The 11,442-nt window shown below is 37.4% G+C and overlaps 1 protein-coding gene across 1 annotated transcript; it reads left to right on the top strand.

The window, feature by feature from the left end:
- Positions 1 to 4,029: 4,029 nt before the first annotated feature.
- LOC112001720 (11-beta-hydroxysteroid dehydrogenase A) lies at positions 4,030 to 10,431 on the top strand. The gene is made up of 3 exons (XM_024033899.2): positions 4,030 to 4,236; positions 10,068 to 10,199; positions 10,291 to 10,431. The coding sequence occupies exons 1-3, from the start codon at positions 4,030 to 4,032 to the stop codon at positions 10,429 to 10,431; spliced, it is 480 nt and encodes a 159-aa protein (XP_023889667.2).
- The last annotated feature ends 1,011 nt before the right edge of the window (positions 10,432 to 11,442 follow it).

The raw sequence follows: 11,442 nt of genomic DNA, 5'->3' as shown, positions 1-11,442 counted from the left end.
AGATAGTTTAGGGTCACGGGACCCATAGGAAGGGTCATTCCCCCTTCAATGAAGGCGATCATAGGAATTATGACCTCTCCTTCTTGTCGGGCTAACAGTAGTCCCTCCGGGGGGCAATACCTCAGATTTACCCCCTGTGGGATATGGTGGGTTCTCTTGAACTCCTCAATCAACGCCGGACTATCGACGAGATATTGGAATTTACCCATTTCTAAAAGACTGAACGAAACAGTGAGGAAGATGGTGTTAATGGAAGGAAATGGTAGCCGAGAAGGAAAGAAAGGTTCAGGAGGCACCGAGACTTACACTAGCATGAGTAAAGCGAATTCCCTAACTCGAAATGTAATTTGGGGTGGGATCCTGAAGGTAGAAAACGCAGAAATCCGAGTGGGCGTGAAGTGCTTTTGAAGAAGGGAACTCTCCGGAGGCTCTGAGAATGCTTTGAGTGTTATGAAAGTGTGTAAAATAAGAAAAGTAACTGCCTACAGAGGTTTATATATGGGACAAATGGAGCGGTATCATTCATCTCGCTCGAATTACGAGGGCAAACCCTACCCGTTTGATCAATAATCCACCGTTGGATGCAAGGGACACAGCCGCCTGAAGTAGTTGATGCGCTACTTTGGGAAGGAGAGATTTACAGCGGTAATAATGAGGCGCGCGTCTCCACAATCTCACGCGTGTAAACAGGGGCATTTATGACTTTTTACTTCTGTTGGTTTCTTTTGCTTTAGTTTATTTTCATTTTTATTCACTCATTCCCGCGTACCAAATCAAAATCTTATTCTTTCTTCCCGTTTGCGTGGGAAAAAATAAAATTTTGAGGGGCTATTGTGGGGGATAAGGGGGTCAGGCCCAAGTTAATGGGCCGAATACCCACGAGAGGACTGTTTCACATCCGAAGAGAAGGATACGGAGAATGCAAGGCCCAGAGTGGAGTGAAATCCTCTTGGTAGAGAATCGTCGCTGTCCGAGGAGGATATCTCCTGTCCGAGGAAGATGTTTTACTCTGATATGATATCGGAGACTAATTGAGTAGGGGAAAAGCCTGATTGACTATCCGAGGACTCCACCTGATCAAGATAAGCTCAAAGCATATTCAGGAACGATAAGGATGAGGAAATATCTGAGGGAAAGGCTGCTGCCACCGTATTCAATGCATTGCAACAGCTTTTCTGGCCGCATTTATGTGGAGAAGACCTCTGAACAGTGCCTCCTAACCTACCGTCACTCACACAGAGATGAAAAGAAGCTGCCTGATGTGACAGGTACTTGAGCAAATTCATGGATGGGGAGCACGTGGACAATGGAGATGAGGGTGAGAGTGACTATATAATAGAGGAGGAGGGTTTCAAACAGAGGAGGGAGGTATTGAAACTGATCAATGAACAGAAAAAAGAGTGATAATCCATTGTTATTAATCCCTTGCTAATTCTAGTTCTTTGACCCATACTCTACAAATTAATTGTCTTTGGGTTTACGTAAAGATTTTGAACCCTACAATAAGTATATAATGTCTTTTTAAAGAATTTAACATAATAACATTACAATACAATCATCCTTAACATAATAAACTTTCAACAAAACCAAATAAATAATTTCATTAGTCATTACATTTACATCCAAATGGCAAATAGCAAATAAGTTCATTACATCCAAATAGTAAATAAGTTTTAAAGTTTCACACAAACAACTACTAATTTTAAGACCCAAGCCTCATTTGTTATGAAGAAAATTGAAATCAGTATCATCATGTGAACCAAATGCTCCACCACTAGCATCATTATCATCATCTTCATTCTCATCTTCTTCATCTTCAACTTGAATAGGATGATTTTTATCTCTAAATCCAAGAGGAGCATCAAGTTCATCCCCAAATGATTCCAAATTGATGTCATTTGTAAAGTTGTGATTTACAACTATTTTGTGTTAACTTTTATTCCGTGCCAAATTTGATTATAATTATGTTCAATCTTATGTACCCTATATTTTATGTGGGATTTCTTTGTAAAGGTTGTGTGTGTGTGAGAGAATGTGAAGACTCAAGGAAAATTGAAGACCAAGAAGTTTTTATGGGTAGCTCGTGAGTAGCCTTCTCGTGAATTGAAGCATGTGCTCAGCACATGACTGGAATGCGAAGAGTCATGACAGGATGGTGACAGCTAGTTTTCACAAGTGTCTCCGAGTAAGGCCTTCCCGCGAGATACCCGCGAAACATTCTGTTTTGCTATTTTGTCATATCAGCTCCACTACATCCTCACCCACACTATATATACAATCATTACCCACATATGTTGAGGAGTGCTTTTCAAAGAGAAAACCCTAGCCACAACCCCTAAGAGTTAGAGATTGTTATACCCACAATTCTTTACATAATCCATTGTGGTTTTTCTCAACTCCTACCTCTCCATTTCCAAATCCTTGAGAGGTTGATAGGTCAAACACTTACCACACCCATTCTGAGTGTCAAGTGAGGTTTTGGTGCTGTTGGGAAGTATTGGAAGAAGCCAAGCTTTGGTGAATGCAATCGGGCGTATTGCGGGATCTGGAAAGCTAGACAAGACATGATTCCGAGAAACCTTATTGGATTAGGAGCTTAAAGGGTTTACGTGCATTGGGTAGATTAGGCTTAAAGGGTCTCTTGCTATTCGTGTATCCCAACTTATTGTCTAGTGGATCGATTTACCGCTTGGAGGCGGCGAAGAGGTTTTACGCCGAGTACTTCAGTTTCCTCTTCGATAACACATCGGTGTGTTATCCTGTGTTTGCATTCTTCTTCTCTACTCTTTTAGCTTTCATTTTATTGCTATGCTTTATTAATATGGCTTAGAGTAGTTTTATTGTTTATCCACTCGCATTTACTCTATTATGCACTTAGTTTAAGTTAGAGTAAAATCAACCGAGCTGTAATCTTTTAATTTTTGGGTCTAAATAGCTCTTATGTTTTAACACATAATCAAGCTTTCAATTGGTATCAGAGCAGGTACACTTACTGTGGTTTCATTACCTAAGTGTGATCCTAAACCCCTTTGTGATGGATCGATCTCAATCGCTGAATGCTCCACCATTCTTTGATGGGAGCAACTATACGTTTTGGAAAGTCCGTATGAGGGCATTCCTATATGTTATAGATGAGTCGGTGTGGGATTCTATCAAGAATAGGTATGTTAGACCCACGACACCCAAGTCCAAATGGGACAAGGCAGCTCTTGCTTTGGCTAACGCTAATAGTAAAGCAATTAATGCTATTTTATATGGTGTGTCTACTGATGAATTTCACAGGATATCGCATGTGAAGACTGCCAAGGAAGTTTGGACGATTCTTGAGACTACCTATGAGGGTACCAAGAAAGTCAAGGACACAAAACTCCAAATGCTTACCACCCGATTTGAAAAGCTCAAGATGGGTGACGATGAGTCATTTAATTCATTCTATGGGAAGCTCAATGAAATCGCAATTGCCAAGCTCAATCTCAGAAAGAAGATTGAGGATGCTAAGGTGGTGAGAAAGATTTTGAGGTCGTTACCGAAGAGCTTTCGTGCAAAGGTCACAGCTATAGAATAGAGCAAAGATTTGGACGAGATCAAGATCCAAGAACTAATTGGATCTCTCCAAACATATGAGCTTGGACTGCCTTCCCCAAGTCGAGCAAATCACTTGCTTTCAAAACCATCAATGAGAGAATGGATGACTCTTCCGAAGAAGATGATGTGGAGAAGGAGGTAGCATTCCTTGCAAAGAACTTCCAAAAATTTCTAAAGATGAAAAACAGTGGGAATTCGTTTAGCAAAGGAATGTTTTATTCCACCAAAGGTGACAGGAAGGAGTTCAAGAAGAAAGATGGGAAGGATTCTCAAACCCCTCAAGGAATGTGCTACGAATGCAACAATCATGGACATCTCAAGAAAGAGTGTCCCAACTATTTGAGAGGGAAGGGTAAAGTGTTTGCTACTACCCTTAGTGATTCTAACAACTCAAATTTAGACACGTAAGGAGAATGTGATCGTGAAGGAAATTATAGGGCCTACATGGCAATTACCTCTGTTGATTTAAAGGATGATTTGAGCAATTTGGTTAATGAACTTGGTGATATTTCCTATGGTGAGGAAATTGAAGACTCAAAAGATGAAGATGTATGCCCAAATGAAGGCGAGAACAACCTTCAAGAAGCATATGATTCACTACTGGAAGATTGTGGCAAATACACCAAGGTTGTGAACCTTGCTGGGAAAAAGGTGAAAAAATATTGAAGAGCATAGGTGTATGCTTGTGCAACTTAAGGAAGCGAAATGTGAAGTAGAAGGACTCAAGGGAGAGTTGGTTGAAGCTTACTCTAAGATCAAGTTTCTTGAACTTGAAATTATCTAAGCTAATGTCAAGGTTGAGCATATCTCCACCAAGAAACTTGAGAACATGTTGTCCTCACAAAAATCTTCACATGATAAGACTAGTTTGGGCTATATCGAAGAAAGAAACTCTAGCAGCGAACCTAAGAAGGAAGTAGGGTTTGTATTAGCCAAGAATGAAGAGAAACTCAAAGAAGTGAAGACTAAGATTGAAACCTCTGTTGTTGTAAAAAGAACCATTGGTGCAAAACCAAAGGAAAAAGGGAAGTCATTACCCAAAAATCAAAGGGGGCATCAAGTGAAGCATGTGTGTCATCATTGTAGCGTACAAGGGCACACAAGGCCGAATTGTATTAAGCTTCATGCACTCAAGAAGACTAACTCAATGCGTGGCCAAGAAAGTTCAAAGAGAAGACCAAAAGGGAGCACAAGCTAAGGGAGATAGTGAGAGACATCTCATTGGGACGCTATGGAAATGTTGAAGAACATATCATTATGCCTTGCTAGCTTCACTCCGAGGTTTGAAAGCTATGTTGGTCATACCCCTCCATCTAAGGCTCTCACCCAAAACACTCATAAAGTGTGGGTGAAGAAAGGTACTTATGCATGATCACCCTCTATGACTATGCATTAATACTTCCAATGTTTAGTGTCATAGGTTCATACATCATGACATACATAATCCTCTTGTGTCATTGCTTCTGGTTTATAGCATGTTTCTTTTACAAGTTTTGCATTGTTCTTGTTGTTTTTGTTGATCTTACTTTACATGTTTTGTTTTTTAGTGTGTTGAAAAATTCAAAAACTCATAAAAAATTGAAAAATCTCTAAAAAGTTTGATTGTTTATGTTGTGTATTTCACATGTGAGTTTGGCCTAGTACCTTCGTACTAATGGCGTACTGCATTTACGAGCTTAGCTTATTCTGTATGCACATCTATCTTTGTGGAAGAATTTTGAAATCTATGTGTGACTATTGTAAATCGATCTTCAAGCTTATTATGAATGATTGGTCAATAGTCTTGACGGTTTTGATACATGCATAGACTTGTGCCTATATATCTTCCCACATTTTTTTTTTGTTTTTGCTTAAAAAGCTCAATAAATATAAATCTCAAAATGAAAAAAGATGATGAGCTGCAAAAACTGTCGCACATACTAGTATTTGACTAGGAAAAAGAGAAAGCGACTTGTATTGAAATGTATGGTGCCCAAAAAGCCAAAGGCTTATTCTCAAAAATGAAATATCAAAATTTCAGGCACCGATCTCAAAGTGAGATGTATTGTTCAAAAATGGTCAAATGTTATATATTGTAAAGAAGCCAAATGAAAAGTTTCAAAGATATGTAATCATTTCTGTGGGAGGTCATATATGTTCATTTCTATAATTGAGATAGACCTCTTAACCTAGTACCAGTCGTGTATGACTTGATTGAATTGATCATTGAAACTTCACTCTAGACTATGGACTATTCTACATTTGATACTCACACACAGCACACATGACTTTTGTTTAATGAATGCTTATTTCATTTGTGTGATTGTACATGATCGAATGTGTTGTGTATGCTCAAATGCTTGTCGATCAAACCTAAAAAGATTTTTGAGTATTTTATATGTTTTTGAAAGTATTTTTATGCTTTCGTGTTTTAAGTTTTTTTTCAAAATGCACTCTTCATGTTTTTCATCAAAAACTTCTTCAGAAGCATTTTTTCGAGAAGCTCGCGACTAAGCTCTTCCCACGAAAATAGGTTAAGGCAAAACTTGAAAACACAAAATTCAGACAGAGACTTTTGTGACTGTTTCACGAGTAAAGACTTCTCGCAAAAAGTTTTGTGCTTTAGATGCATTTTTCGCGAGTAACTTCGCAAGTATGTAACCCGTAAAAAACGCGTGTTTTCAGTTTTAAAGAGCTGATGTGACAAATTTTCAAACTCACTCTAGTTTCCCTCTTTTTGCCTTCCTCGTGCCTTTCTCAATCCCAAACAGTTTTTCACTCAAAAAGCCAATCAATTTCAAGTTCAATCACTACAAAATCATCTCCAAGGTATGTTTTTAACAATCTTTTCATTCTCTCTCTTAGATTTTGCAAAAAAAATTATAGGTTTACTTGATTTGGGGATTTTTGAAAAGGGGTTGGGAACATTGATTTTGGTCAAAATATTTTCATATTCTTGATTGGGCTTTGTCCCATTTAGCTTGTTTGTGACTGTGTTGGCCCCATGTGGCAATTTTAACATGTATTTAGGCAAATTTACCCTTGTTCATGCATTGCCCACATGTTATGTATAATGTTGCATATCAAGTGTTTGATAAAATGCTCAAGTGTCATTTTTGTGTTCTTTTGGACTCCATTGAGTTCCAAATTTTGGGATTTACTTTGATTGAACTTGTTTATCATGCTTTGATCCTAGGTTGTGTGTTTTACTCACTTTGAGCAATCGGGTGTATTGCACGATCCGGAAAGCTAGACAAGATACAATTCCAAGAAGCCTTGTTGGAGTAAGAGCTTGGAGGGCTTAGGTGCATTGGGTAGATTAGGCTTGGAGGGTCTCTTGCTATTCGTGTATTCCAACTTATTGTCTAGTGGATCAATTTACCGCTTGGAGGTTGGCAGAGAAGTTTTACACCGAGTACTTCTGTTTCCTCTTTTATAACACATCGGCATGTTATTTTGTGTTTGCATTCTTCTTCCCTACTCTTTTAGCTTTCATTTTACTACTATGTTTTATTGAATATGGCTTAGAGTAGTTTTATTGTTTATCCGTTCGCATTTACTCTATTCCGCACTTAGTTTAAGTTAGAGTAAAATCAATCGAGCCGTAATCTTTTAATTTTGGGGTCTAAACAGCTCTTGTGTTTTAACACATAATCAAGCTTTCAATCATCATCCTCAATCACTTCATTGTCCATATCTATACAGATTCCAAAACCAAAGAACAAAAAATGAAATAACGATTCTAATAATCATTTCTCATAAATCATAAATAGTCTAATCCACAACATACTCAAAATCCACAACATACTCAAACAATAGTATAATACTCTATAAACTATATTTCACAAACACAAATGCTCTGTAAATCAAATCCACAACATACTCTATAAACTAATAATTGAAAGGAAAATCAACGATAAAAGGTACCATTTACCAGTGAAGTCACAGAATAGAGAACCTGAGATGAAGCCGAGAGAGAGAAAGAGAGAGAGAGCCGAGAAAATTATCAAAATCAAGTAATCAAAATCAAAAGAAAAGAATATTACCTGATGAAGTTGAGAAGCAAAAAGCAAAGCTCAAATGTCTTGGCGAGACCAAGAAGGGAAAAAAAATAGAACAGAGAACACTTCAGATGCCGTGAGGATGAGCCGATGAGAAGGAAAAAAAAATTTGAGAGGCGTGCTGCATGCGTAAGGCGGAGAGGCAAAGAGCTTAAGATGAGTTGAGTGAGGACTGAGGTGAGACCGTGAGAGTAAGGCAAAGAGGTAGAGAGCTTGAGAGAGGTGTGAGACTGTGAGTGTTTAGGAGTTAGGACTTTAGGGTTAGTTTTTAGGTTCCCGACCAAAACGACATAGTTTTAGGTTGGGAAAAAGCCAAAAAAATCCCAACCAGTCAATAACTGGTTCGACCATGTCAGTTCTCGGTTCTCCGGTTGAACTGGCCGATTTTCTAATTTTTCTAGTTTTTAAGTTATTTCTAGTTTTTACCCATAACGGGATCGAATTGAAAGCTGGTTTCCGGTTGAACCGGTCAAACTAGCCAGTCCAGTCCAGTGTTTAAAACCATGATCTAGATTGGAAAGGTTTGGTAAATTCCTTGGTACAAATGAAAAATGGAGTGTACTATATAAAGAGATTTATTGGTTATTTTCATTTCAGAATTAAAATATCGATCACTTCGATATATTAAATAACTTCTATGCATGAAGTAAGAAGCATGTCTTTTTCTTTTCAATTATTCCGTTTATACATTTTATCAAAATTTATGCAAATCAGATAATTAAACGTCATCAATTCAAAATAGACATATTGAGATTTATTTTTCGTGCAAAATAATACTTAAATCTTCTGTTGAAATTTATTTTTCCTTCCTAAATTTCAAAAAAAAAAATTGTCAGTACACATAATGATAGCCCACTCACATTTATGTTTGAAATTAATAAAACTAGTGTAACATAAAACTAAATAATTATAATGATAGCCCATAGATTTAATATTATATCCTTGACTTCCAGTAATTCAATTGGCACCTCTTCATTCATAAAATGCTTAAGGGGTTCAGGAGGGTAGCATTACTCTCAAAGATTTTATGTTATCAATAAAGATTAGATAATATCAAGGGCTTATAGTCAATTGGCACTTCTAATATTTCTTACAGAATGGTCTAACTTCAAACCCTTTCCCAATAATCAAATAATTGAAAAAGAAAAAAAAAATTGGACTTCCATTAATCCTCTTTAGCTCTAATTCACCCACTCCTTTTGGCAAACATATATAGAGTAAAAAAAAAAAAGCCTCATCAGCTTTTCCCCACCAAAAATGACTTTGGAATTTGGAGTAAGAGGAAGAGAATTGAGGTCCTTGAGGATGATGAATCTAGTGATGATGTACTGTACCAAGAGAATAAAACCTAACCCGGTGATGCCTATTATTATATATGGAGTTTAATGAAGAAAGTTTTGGCTGCTCTATCTAGTAGGACTCCCCCACTACCCTTTGGTACGTACCTCAATTTTTTAGGGCGGCAGGGAATATTGGGTCAAATTAAAGCATGTACTAAACAGACAAAGTTGAGAATATCCTCATATCATCAATTTCTATCTTGCTCTGTCTCTATTGCCCTCTCCGTTCGTTGCAGCAAAGCTATGGATTTGCTACACAAGTTTTTGAACATTGCACTGCCTCTCTTAATGCTCATTGCGTTCACTTTCTTTATGCCACTATTTCTTTTACTCAAGTTTATTTCTTTTTTGAAAAGCTCCAAAAATAGTGAAAACGTGTGTAGAAATGTTGTACTCATCACTGGAGCATTCATCGGAAATTGACGAGGTTTGTGTCAATTCCATAGCATCGAATCTTTGTTGATATCTAACTGTATTTTACAAGGGCTATTTATATTATATAATTTGAGTTCTTCTACAATATCTTCGGATATGGTACCCATTGGCATTATGATTATGATGTTTTATTTCGAATGTTTTAATTAGTATTTTATTTATGTTTGTCAGAATTGTTGTTGACATTGTGAGTGAGAGAGAAGAAAGAGAAAATTGAAATAAAAATTAGTGTGGTTTGGCATGATTGCCTACATCAGGAGTCTACCAGCTCAAATTAGTGTGGTTTGGCATTTTTATTTATTATTTTGCTTGAAAGTCTAACCAAATGTTAAGATGTACTTCTATTTATGTTATTTTCATCTCTATTTTTTATGCTGATCTTTTATATATTTTAAAATATTAAATTGGAAAAAATATATATGTCTTCGAAACCTATTGGCATATTGCATCTTCTGCATTATTTCCTTTGTGATCAAGCCTTTGGGATTTACATTATCAACCTTACTAAATTTACATTTTTAGTCACAAATGTCTTCTCCTAGTGTTAACATGTTCACCACTATGAAATCGATGTCTTCAAGAATTTACCCCTTCTTTTTTCGTTGTTAATTTTTCAAGTTTTGTACTTACATTATGCATTAACAAACTCCCCCTTTATGTAATTTAGGACGTAAATTTCTGGGGTTCAGCGTATGGAACCCATTATGCAGTTCCACACTTTAGAAAAAGCAAAGGGAAGATTGTTGTAATGGCTTCAACAGGAGCAAGCATAGCTATGCCAAGACTAAGCTTCTACAATGTAAGAAATCTCCTTGGTATGCCTTAGTAGCTAGCTCACTCTAGCTAGCATTTTCTTTTATTGATTGGTTTTAAATTTGTGTTGTCTTCAGGCAAGCAAGGCAGCCGTAATATCCTTTTTTAAGACATTGAGAACTGAGATTGGTCCAAATATTGGAATAACTATTGTGACTCCTGGACTAATTAGCTCAGAAATGACGGGAGGCCCATTCTTACAGCAGGTAGGCTTTTAGAGAAGGTGTTTTGAGAATTGATTAAAATGAAACTTGAAAATCCTTAACCAATCTAGTTTATGTTCCATTTAATCCGGACCAAACAAATAAGTAATAATTATTTAATAATATAATTAAATATAAATAAGTTTATATGATCTATATTCTCTTGGGATTTCCTTGAAAATATTACTTTTTAGATTTTTGAACCTAGAAAACAGATTTTTAAGGTTTCACCGTTGATAGGGGTAATTCTGTGGTTTTGATAAAGTCATCCATGTTAGGTGTAAGCGAAGGTCCTAATGAACCCGTCAGCCTCGCTTGCACGTTCACGGCCTAACAAGGTGAAAGTCGATGGTTCCACCTCAAAGCTGACTGCTGCACCCTGAAGATAACAAACATCTGAATGGGACGACTAGAATATATTGATGGGATATGAAGCTGACGAGGGGAAGCTAAAGAGGTTACGAGAGCCTTTGACGAGGTTGACATGGCTTGGCCTCCACACATAAGCATATAAAGAAATATCTTGTGCCTCACACTTAACCCTAATTAAGAGAGTCCTATAAGGAAAAGATCCTGTAGGATATGCGAATTAAAGAAGATCTCTCCCACAAGGAAAGAACTTCTAAACCAAGAAACGAATATGTGAGGTTTAAATTTATCAACCATCTTGTTCGCTTTATTCCGTGCCAATTTGCTTGTAATTTAGCACTTAGTAATCCTGTATTTAGGTGGGATTATTGTAAGGATAGTGTGTGAGAAGATGTGAAGAAAAGCTCAAGTATGTGCAAAGAAGCAGAGCTTCGCGACTAGGACTCGCGGGTGGCTCGCGGCTACAAGCCGCCAAATGCAAGCACGTGAGATGCACACAGTGAAGCTGAAGGGTCGCGCCAGCTGTCGCACTACAGGACAAAAGTCCCAGGTTGGCCAAGCCGTTACGGCGCGACTTGAACTCGCAACTTAGACAAGCCGCGAGACCAAGCCGCCAATTTACCCTGTTTGGCAAAAACTGTCTTTTCGTATTCCTTT

Source organism: Quercus suber, unplaced genomic scaffold, assembly GCF_002906115.3.
Source record: "Quercus suber isolate HL8 unplaced genomic scaffold, Cork oak 2.0 scaffold_69, whole genome shotgun sequence".
In the NCBI taxonomy this organism is placed as follows: Eukaryota; Viridiplantae; Streptophyta; class Magnoliopsida; order Fagales; family Fagaceae; genus Quercus; species Quercus suber.
The sequence above is the reverse complement of the archived record's forward strand: the minus strand, read 5'-3'. Positions and strand labels throughout refer to the sequence as shown.

Bases quoted from the DNA above. Each gene is read 5' to 3' on its own strand.
- LOC112001720 (XM_024033899.2), top strand. From the start codon at position 4,030: ATGGCAATTACCTCTGTTGATTTAAAGGATGATTTGAGCAATTTGGTT. The intron at 4,237-10,067 runs GTGAAAAAATAT...TATGTAATTTAG, and splicing joins TGAACCTTGCTGGGAAAAAG to GACGTAAATTTCTGGGGTTC. The intron at 10,200-10,290 runs GTAAGAAATCTC...TGTTGTCTTCAG, and splicing joins CAAGACTAAGCTTCTACAAT to GCAAGCAAGGCAGCCGTAAT.